At 32.9% G+C, this 11,044-nt stretch overlaps 1 protein-coding gene across 1 annotated transcript; it reads left to right on the forward strand.

The window, feature by feature from the left end:
• The first annotated feature begins 4,774 nt into the window (after window positions 1–4,774).
• Window positions 4,775–6,734, forward strand: LOC127107811 (uncharacterized). Its single transcript, XM_051045136.1, has 2 exons — window positions 4,775–5,398; window positions 6,464–6,734. The coding sequence occupies exons 1-2, from the start codon at window positions 4,925–4,927 to the stop codon at window positions 6,506–6,508; spliced, it is 519 nt and encodes a 172-aa protein (XP_050901093.1). The 5' UTR covers window positions 4,775–4,924; the 3' UTR covers window positions 6,509–6,734.
• The last annotated feature ends 4,310 nt before the right edge of the window (window positions 6,735–11,044 follow it).

The following is an 11,044-nucleotide window of genomic DNA, read 5'->3' on the forward strand; positions in this document are numbered from 1 at the left end:
AATGATCTATACCCGAGTCTGAGAAGAACCTAAGTTTAAGATGGTGGTTATGTAGTGTTGACCTTCGAGACGTAGGTCTCACTTAGTTGGTGTGAAGACCACTTCTAGAGTAGATCCTATTGAGAGCATTGTTATCTAATGGGTAGTCATTATGGCGAAAATATTTTCAATTAGGATCCATGACTCTAGGGACCTTTTGTCTAGAATCCTAAATTGTTGATAGGATCGACGATTGTGTAGTTTTGAACTTCGAGACATAGGTCTCACTTGGTTGATGCGAAGACCTCACTCAAAATATCTAAAACCTTGAGGTTGATGGTTGTGTAGTGTTGACCTTCGAGACATAAGTCTCATTTGGTTGGTACAAATACCTCACAAAGAATATATCCTCTTAGGGATATTGTTGTCTAATGAATAGTCATTATGGCTGCAATATTTTCAAATAAAATCCACGACTCTATAACCTTCTGAAAAACCTAGAGCCTACCCGTAGAGGTAATTGATTGAAAGGTGCATAAAATCCTTCTACCACGAGCAACCATTACCGATTCAAAACTGTGCAAAAAGGCCTCATCACCACTTGATACACTAACCCGAAATTGAAAGTAATTGAGATGTTGTGGGACTTATTTACCGACTCCTTTCATAGAAACCTTGGATACCATACACTTTTAAATATAACATGTATCAGTAAGGTATATTCCACCATCATATTTTAATAATAACTTCAAAGGCACGAAAGCTACAAACTTTGCCAAATTCATCGAGAGTCTTATTTGTAGTCAACAGTTAACATCTAAAGTGATTGCATATAACAAAGATCTTTCCACAATAAGACTTTTTCCACACTACATGTTTAATTTTTGTTGGGTTCGTAAACCATTTATACCGCATGATGTCCCTTTTGGGGAGCAATTCAATGCACCTGAGAATAATGTCAACTTCAGCCACAAGGGGGAGCTTTAAAGAATAAGATGGTCGACAAAGAGGGTGGTGACATATACATATATTTAGCCTTTAAAATTTTCATTGTATCTTTATTATAGGAAGCCACTTTATATGATCCAAACACTTTCACAATCGATATTAAGTGGCCATATATAATCTTACGAACGAGGCATTGCATGATATTAGTGTTTATCTTTTTATCTTCCTCCTCAATTGATTCAAATCATCTTGCCAAAGTTGTCCAACACATTATTAACTATTTTTCCAAGACGATTTTTGCATCTTCAAGTAGTCAAACACTGCAAAATATGATGTTGTTATAAGAACTCCTGATTCACAAAGTTACAATTAATCTCGCCTATTCCGAAATTTGACTATCTGAAAATGCAACTTGGAAGAAGTTAGAATTAAACTCAAACACCTACATATCTCGAATCAGTGACCAATTTATAAAGATCATCTTTGATACCTAATAGAAAGCACAAAATTTATATAACTAGTTAGAACAACCAATTATCTAACTAATTATATCTTTGGTATGATAATTCAAATTATGTGTGATTTTTGTGGTGATTGTGACTTCATTTTAAAAAAAGAATAATAACTACCATTGAAAAAATTTGATTTCACTAAATGGATTGTGACTAGATGGAGATATCTGAACCTGTTTGGGACAAGTTTGGATTTTAATTCTCTATCTCTGTAAGGAATCGGGTCAGAGAAAAAAGATTGTTTGGGATTTAGGTTTGAATTCGGGGGAGGTAAAAACTATAACACCCTAATTTAATTAGTCATTTATTTATTTATTTTAATTTAAATATTAATTTATGTGATTTATGACGTGTTTGGCCGGTGACAATACTTGTTGTGAATTGTGTGTGATTAATTAGATTTTTAGGGGAATTTAATTAACTGAATAATGAGAAATTGGTAGAATATTAAGAGTTGGTTGGATGTGAAAATAATAGAAATTAGATGGTTAGTGGTGAAGACTCGTGTTTTAGTTGAGACAAAAATTGAATTAAAGATAATTTAATTAAGTTAGTATATATTTTTTAGAGAAAGAAAAATAAGAGTTTGGGGGAGTTTTGCTGTTTACGTGAAAAGAAAAGAGGAGAGCAAAAGATTTTGGAGAGAGAGAGCTAAGGCTTTAGGAGAGAATACCATAAGAGCTTGTTGCTTGTGTTTTTGCTAGATTTACAAGGTAAAGAGAGATTATTCATCTAAGAGTTAATCATGAAATGGTAGAGAGGTCTCCCTTAACCTCCAATAGGGTTCTATTTTCTCTATTGTTGGATGTTAATATGATGAATGATAATTGCAATTCTGTTTTTATGCCATGAATTGATGTAAAATTTGTTTTTTATGTTATGTTGATTTATGTTCATGAGTTAATTGATTAAATGATGAATTTGTGTTGCAATTAGGTGTTTTAGGGTATGAACATAATTGAGTTAATTCATGATAAAAGTGATGAATTAAGTGTTTAATCAATTGGTAATTAATGTATTGATCATAGGAGGACATGTATATGATGCATTGAATGTTATAATGAGAGTTGGGATGGTGTATGAAGGGTGGGGAATAGGAAAAATGAAGTTACGTGTGAAAAATTGAGATTTTTGGAATTTTGTCTGATGTCAGTCGATTAACATCCTGTGTGATTGATGTGTGTAATTTTGGAAAAAAAACTGAAAAATTGAACTATGTCAATCGATTGATTTCCAGAATAAATAGATTGCTCTCAGCCAAAACGTGAAAAATTAAAAAGGCAAAATGTAATTGGGATTGATGTCCATTGATTGCACCCATATGTCAATCGATTGACACTAGTTGATTTTTGAAAAATTACTGAACTGAATCATATTTTTACTTGATTGTTTTGCCATAACTTTAGTTCCATAAGTCTAAATGAGGTGTGGTTTGAAGTGTTGGAAAGCTAACACGCAGAGATACCTCAAGATAGTTTCTTATGAGATAAACTGATATGTTTGAAAGATGTGTGGATGTATGTTCGATGTGTGAATATATGTTGTGAAATGCAAGTATAACTATGTGAGTTATTTTACATGCTTGATGATGAATTGATGAGTTGAGTAGTTCGGAGTGAGAATTACTTGTGATGCATTTAATACATGATTGTTTACAGTCAGAAGCGGGGTTGTATCCATTGTTATGTTGTTGTTGTTGTTACATGATTGTTTGCAGTCGGATGTGGGGGTGTATTCATTATTGAGTTGTTGTCATTGCATTGTTACATGTCATGTATCATATGTTGTCGTGTTGTGAAAGAGGCGAGTCACAAGTTCAGAGAAGAGACTAGTGAATTGTCCCAAGCTCAGAGTGGGGGCTCGGGATTCTGAGAAGGGACTCGGTTCATATGAAGAACCATTTGTTGAGTCGGTACTGCATGCATGAGCCCAGTTGATGTTGCATTGCATTATATAACGGTTGTACATATGAGATGTCTAAGTGTTGTCGAATACACTTGTATGGAGTTGTGTGATTTTGAATGTGATGAATAATATTATGATTGGTAATTGATTGTGATATGAGTGAAATATAAACATGTGATATTGTGGTGCATGTATGATATGTGTATGATTTGTGATGTGTGAATCTACCCTGATTGTTTTGTGCATCGATTATTATTTGAATGTACTTTTATCTCTTTTTATGTTGTTGCTTCTGTGCTCCTCTGAAATAGAGATAATCAGTTACCTCACTATGAGTTTGATGTAGAGGATGGTGTTGTGCCTCTTTAGTTGATTGTCAATCGAGTATATAGTTGGAGTCGCTCTGATATGTAACATGATGGGAACATATGATTCTTTTATTTGATTTATGTTGTATATCTTTCCTTTAATTTTGATGTTGAATCATTGTTCAAACTTATTATCGTTGAGGTTTGTGATGCCAACTATTTTATAAATTCCGCTGCTTATCAAATGATTTGATTTTCAATTATGTGGTTCATGTATGTTTTGTTGATGTGTGAGTAACATCCTATTTAAAGAATTTATGTGTTATACATGTTATATTTAACTATTTATCAAGTCGAGAAATAGAGTATTACAAATACCATCTTGATCTGCCGCATTATCATACCTATGTACACCACCTAAATATCATATGTTTAGTGCGGGAATTTTAAAAAAGGACACTATAATTTAAACCTATTTATTGTTAGTATAATACTATGATAAGTAAGTTTTATGCTTATGTTACAAATTTATAACTGTCACTACAATATTATGAATCTATTTTAATATTATGAATCTATTTTAAAGTATGTTTTGTGCTTATATCAAAAAATTTAACACTAAAACTTTATATTAAAAAACAATTTTTAAAATTTTTAAAATGTAAGAATTTCAAAACAAAATTTTATATTTTCCATGGCATTTTCTTTTAAGTAATTTCACTTTGTATGGTGGGGAAATGAATAATACAAAGGAGATGGGTCTTAATTCCTTAATCATATATTTTTCCAATAATAACATGAGAGATGAGTGTCCAGCTTCAACTTGTTATGGCATTCAATGCTGGCCATTTAGGCTAATCCCAGCTTGTTCTAAAAAATAAACAGAAAAACAGAATTTGGCTTATAACGGAAAATATGACACCGTTATCTGTTAAAAAATAAACAGAAAAACAGAATTTGGCTTATAACAGAATTTGAAAGGTATATGCGTTATTTAAAGAGATTTCAAACGAGGTGAATGCAATTTTCTACTGTACTATTGATTTCTTTTACTTATATTTTCACATTTGTTTTTTAATTTTATAGTTAATAAAAAAAGAGTCGGTTTCCAACGGATACATGAAAAAAACAACAAAAATAAAAATAAAAAATCAAGCATGAGGTTGGTGACAGATAAACTCCTCTGATAAATATTTAAAAATTGAAAGCATTTCATAAGGTCACCACCATTTAACAAAAAAAACTAGAATTATAGAACCCATCACTCTCACCATGGTGAACCAATCCAACACCTTCATCTCCATCTTAGCCTTAACCACCGCCTTCTTCATCTTCATCACCAATTCAACAGCCAAAGAAACTGTATACGATTTACTTCCAAAATACGGTCTCCCAAGTGGTCTCTTACCTAACTCCGTCACCGACTATTCGCTCTCCGATGACGGCCGATTCGTCGTCGTTTTGGATAGTATCTGCTATATACAGTTCGATTACTTGGTTTATTACGAGAAAAAGATCACCGGAAAGCTGAGCTATGGCTCGATTAGTGATCTTAAGGGGATTCAAGTTCAGCGTGTTTTTATTTGGTTTAACGTGGATGAAATTAGGGTTGATTTGCCTCCTTCCGATAGTATTTACTTTCAGGTTGGGATTATTAATAAGAGGCTTAGTCTTAATCAGTTTAAAACTGTGCGTTCTTGCCGTAACTCGATTGGATCTTCTCCTTGTTCTTCCTCTTCATCACTGGTATTTTCTCCTCTCTTTTTTTAATTGTTTTGGTTTTTGAAATTTTAGGTTTCAGTTTTTTGAACACTGTTTATTGTTTTGGATTGTGAGTGAGATTATGGTAGTGGTAAGATTATTGAAGGGATAACCTAATTTTTTATTTTGTTAAATTAAAATTGGTTTTACTATTTTAAGGATCTGAACTTTGGCGAGTGATTTTTAGCTGATTTGTTGCTGATTTTCAGGATCTGGTTGGATTTTTAACTGATTTGTTAGGTTAAGAATCACTTTTGCTAAATTAGAACGTGATTCTCAAGACATAAATTGATTTTTATATGTCTGGAGTTCTTGATTGAAATTGATTTTGTCTCTATGATTGATTACATAAGGAAGCTAAGATTTGGAGTTTTTGGCTGCTAAACATGATTTCTATATTCAAAAATTTATTGTCTTAACTCACTTTCGTGTAAAACATATCCAAACTTAAATTATTTAGAAGAGTTTTTTTAGAAGAGGTAAATCATTTGTTGATATGGTGAGGATGTATTTGGATTCGCTGGGAGGAAAAATAGTTAATTAGGGGTAGTATGAATGTATGATCGCCATCGTGAATATGCTTAAGTAAGCATTGAAGCTAAGTATTGCAAAGAGCCGATTAGATTTTTGTGTCTCTATTTGAATTTTGATTGAAATCTGAACTCAAATATCTGTTTTGACATAATCTGCACTTAGTTCCCCAAAAGGTGTGATTTGTGCTTTCAGATTCAGGGATATGGCATAAAGGACACATGATTCCCATTCCGTATTTTGTTTTCACAATAACTCTTTTAGATTCAGACACCGTCTGACCCAAAACGCCTAGCTCAAAGCTCGAATGTCCAAAAGCCTAGCGCAGAGCTCAGAACTCAGGGCTCATTTCGAAGAGCTCTTGGCTCGTAGCAAGAACTCAGGGCTCCTAGCTCGTAGCTAACTTTTTATGATAGCAAACCATAGTGTGGCTGCAGTGTTGTTTTTTTGCTGCTCGAACTGTTCTTATAAGGTCAGAGAAAAACTAACTAACTTGTACAAATCTTTTTCAACTTGCAGCTTCCTGCTCCACTGAAGGAAATTCCTATGCTTCTTACAGAGTAGATGAAGTTTTATACCGATATTTTATGGCATGATGGAGACATCTTCACCTGCAAGTGTACCTGTATTGTTAGCTAGCATATGAATCATGAGTCTGGACTCACAAATCTCCGAGTCTGGTTGAGTTGTATTAAATATCCTCACGAGACCTTCATGAACATATTATATTATCATGTACTGTACATAAGTTCTGAGACTTTATTTCATGGGTATTTTCTATTTCCAGTTAGATTTAAATGTGCTTCATGAGTTCTACATTAGATAACTTTCACATTTTTCAAGTCTTTAGCGAAAGAAATCTGTTTTCTTGATTTAACACTAATCAAATTATTGTGCATTATTTGATCCATTTGTATCACATTTTTTTGATACAATTGTTGAGGATAATGTCTCTGAAGTTCCTACCATAATTAAGGCTTCCACCAACACGATCTTCCTATCAAATTGCTGAAAAGATCATCAAGATTGTAAAACTACAAAACTTTTTTTTTTGCACCACTTAACTTTAATTAAACAATTGCTTTTTAAATATTTCGTTTTGTTGCTTCGGTAATATCAACATCTTTTGTAATCTTGGATTATTGACTTTGTTTTTAATGTATAATATGCTATTAATCGGTTAACTTAATTTTCCTATATGTAATATGGACAAGATTGTTTGGTTAAGAATCAGTTACATTTGAGTTGTGAATGGACAACATTGGTTGGTTAAGGTTTAAGCTATATATATATATATATATATATATATATATATATATATATATATATATATATGTGTGTGTGAAATAACCTATTCATTGGACTCAACAAATCTATTTTATAGGCTTAAGGCATCTTCTTATCCTTTAATTTGTTATTTAATAAATGTTCATTTTAAGTTTCTTAAATTACGTTCTATTAGTCACCATTCGTCATTTCTATTAAATTTCGTTATAAACCGTTAAGTTGTATATATGCGACACTAAAGCCACCATTGGTCCTTTTTATTAAATTTTGTCATAAACCGTAAAGTTGTATATACCCGACACTCAAGCCACCATTGATCATTTCTATTAAATTTTGTCATAAACCGTTGAGTTATATATACGCGACACTCTAGTTGGTATCAGTTTAGTTGACGTTGAACTGTTTTAATGTCTTTCATTAAACTAGAATTTATAATTGAAAAATAAAAGAGAAGACAAAATATTTTATTCGTTAAGCCGAAACATTACAAGTCATAGCTCTTTTCATTTTCACTTCCAAACACAAATCCTAGCTTTGACTATTTCACTGCGTTTGAAGGGGAGACGAAACCCAGAATTTGAATAGTTGAAGGAAAACGAACGAATGCATTAGAGATTTTCATTATTCATCTTACTCACATTTGGAGACTTCACCAAATCAATATTTTTTTCAAAAGGTATGGATACTCAACTATAATTTGTTAAAAATGTAAATTTTTTGTTTATACATCTTCCTTGGCTTGAATCAATTGGATTGTCGCTTTAAATAAAAGGAGAAGATCGCGACTTTCGTGGTTAAATCTAGACCAACACGATCCGCCCTTTGAAAAATCACCACTCTATATAAACTTCATGTCATCTCCTCTATAAAAACCATCAAGAAAAATTGAGATACGAGAAAATGGTCAAAAACCACCGCGTCAAATATCACACCACCGTGCTGAAAAAACTATTGAAGATGGATTGGTTTATGTAGCAAACTCTACCGCACATGGATCCAAATTCTGAGAGGCTCCGATTTTTTGAAGGTCTAATTTTTTTCATTAATATTAATAGAAATAAAAAAGTGATATAATAAAAATCAAATAAATAAAAAAATGCTATGATAAAAACTCAATAAATAAATAAAATGAAATTGATCAAAATTCAAAATAATTATAATTAAATATGTTGTTACACGATTTTGAAAATAGCCACGGAAGAAGTTACCGGGATGAGTCACGGAATAGTTCGCTCTCTTTAAGACGTTTCACAACACTGACAAAAATTATGCAAAGCAGTATAACTACCACGACGCCTCCAAGATAAAACAATCTAGTTCAATTGTACGATAACTACTTGCACAATAGGTATCGTTTTAGAGATACACCCTCTAATGGAGTTAAAACCATTCGATGATGGTTTTAAAATCACTCGCGGTTTTTGAATAAACCAGTTTTTAATGGCGCATATAGTCCACTCGAAAAACAAAAAAGAAATTTATAAAAGAAGTGAATATGGGAGAGAAGATAGAGATTTTGGATTGTGAAATTTGGTGCAGATTGCAAGTATGGGAAGGACATTACTTATATATGAGGATCCAACCTCAATGGAGAAAAAATCGTGGGAGGAAAATGTGGGAGAGTGAAATCGGCCTAATTAAGACTAGTCGTTATTCAATTGGTCAGCAAATCATTCGTTAACTCTTTGAGGGCAAGCAAATCCAGTCAGAACTAGGTTTATGTAGAGAAGACGTCACCTTCGAATTAATTAATTAATTAATATCCATTTTAATTAATTAATAATAATTAATTTTCACCGAATTAATTAATTTGATTAATTACCCACCAATTCGGGTTCCAAAAATTAAATGGTCAAGACCCAAGCCCAAGCTCGGATCAAGCCGAGTCGAGCCGGCCGAACAGACGGCGACGGCGGCGCGCATGATGGTGGCTTGGTGGTGTGTCCTCACTCCTTTAGAAAATTGGGTACCCCTTAGGACCCAACCCATTTCGCCCACTTGGAATATATAAACATGATAAATATGTATTGTCCTTCCTATGTGAGACTAAAATGAATCTTTTCAAATTCACTTCCATTCATATTATCTCTTACTTGTGCTCATTTATTTCTAATTTAATGTCAAACAATTCTTCCAAGTTCCTACTCCAAATTTCGTCATTCCATGAATTCCAAGAATTCCCCACTTGAATTTAAAAAGGTAATTTTAGAAGCAACTCAAACGTTTCTGAGATTGTTGCATAAGCAAAGGTGTCTACGACTTGAAACTCTACGTAGCAGGTAAGATTCTGATTCAACAAGAGTGACACAATTGTTTTGAACTCTATCTCAGACATCAAACTCGCACACAACCTTTTCTTGAGGTGTATTCTAATAGTCCATGCTTTAATGGTCATGAAGTTAGATATGGCAGAGCATTCCAATATTTTCTGGATAAAAGCATAGATAGAAGCAAAATGGATTATTTGATCTATGAAGTTAGCAGAATGGAAAGAAAGATTTAGGTTGTACATAAACTATAAAACCTGACAAAAGTCAGAAGGTAAAACCGAAACCTCTCTATGAGCATTTTGTGTCTGTTGGCATTGAGCTTGATTTTTCTGCACAGACACAGAAACTTACAAAGGATAAGAACTCAGTTCTGAAACCTAAGTATCATGCTCAAATTTCACTTGATTATCTTGTTGCACAAAGACCCAAGGGTGTAAGAAACTCTGGGAAAACTAACAAGAGAGGACCCAGAAAGTCGGTATTTAAGGATAAAATCATATATGTTGCATACATCCTTAGTAGCTCAGTTGAAACACCAACCATGGTACTTGGACAGTGGATGCTCGTGACTTATGACAAGAAGAAGGTCTATGTTCCAAGATTTGGAACTTAATCCTAAAGGCTTCGTTGGTTTTGGAGGAAACCAGAAAGGGAAGATCATTGGCTCTGGAATTGTTGGTAACAATAAACTTCCTTCTATTACTAATGTTCTTTTGGTCGATAGTTTGATGCATAACCTATTGTCTATTAGTCAACTTAGTGATAATGGTTATGATATCATTTTTAATCAAAAGTCCTATAAGGTTGTTAGTCAGAAAGATGGTACATTATTCCTTTTTAACAGAAAGAGAAAGAATAACATTTATAAAATTAGACTTTTTGATCTTGAGCCAGTGATTTGTTTGGGCCAGTGGCCATTAGAACTTTTCACATTGATTTGTTTGGGCTAGTGAAAATTACCTCTATCAGTGGTAAGAAGTATGGATTGGTTATCGTTGATGACTATAGTCGTTGGACATGGGTAAAGTTCTTGAAACACAAGGATGAGACGCATTATGTGTTTTCTACTTTCTGCTCACAAGTGCAAACAAAGATGGATTGCAAAATAGTCAGAGTCATAAGTGATCATAATGGAGAATTTGAAAATAAAAGTTTTGAAAATATTTTTGATGCAAATGGAATTTCTAATGATTTCTCCTATCCTAGAACTCTACAACAAAATGGGGTTGTAGAAAGGAAGAATATGACTTTGGAAGAATATGAACTCAGAAGCAGTTAACACAACTTGTTATATTCAGAACAAGATTTCTATTAGACCTATTCAGGGTAAGAATCCCTATGAATTATGGAAGGACAAAAAGGCCAACATTTCTTACTTCCATTCTTTTGGCTGTGAGTGTTTTATGTTGAACACTAAAGAGAATATTGGCAAGTTTGATTCTAAGGCATAAAAATGCTTATTGTTAGGATATTCTAAATGCTCAAAAGGCTACAAAGACTTTAAAACTGAGACATAAATTGTCGAAGAATCAATTCATGTTAG

This window comes from Lathyrus oleraceus, chromosome 7 (genome assembly GCF_024323335.1).
Source record: "Lathyrus oleraceus cultivar Zhongwan6 chromosome 7, CAAS_Psat_ZW6_1.0, whole genome shotgun sequence".
Classification (NCBI taxonomy): Eukaryota; Viridiplantae; Streptophyta; class Magnoliopsida; order Fabales; family Fabaceae; genus Lathyrus; species Lathyrus oleraceus.

Coding starts and splice junctions, on each gene's coding strand:
- LOC127107811 (XM_051045136.1), top strand. CDS start 4,925: ATGGTGAACCAATCCAACACCTTCATCTCCATCTTAGCCTTAACCACC. Junction 5,399..6,463: donor GTTCTTCCTCTTCATCACTG/GTATTTTCTCCT, acceptor TTCAACTTGCAG/CTTCCTGCTCCACTGAAGGA.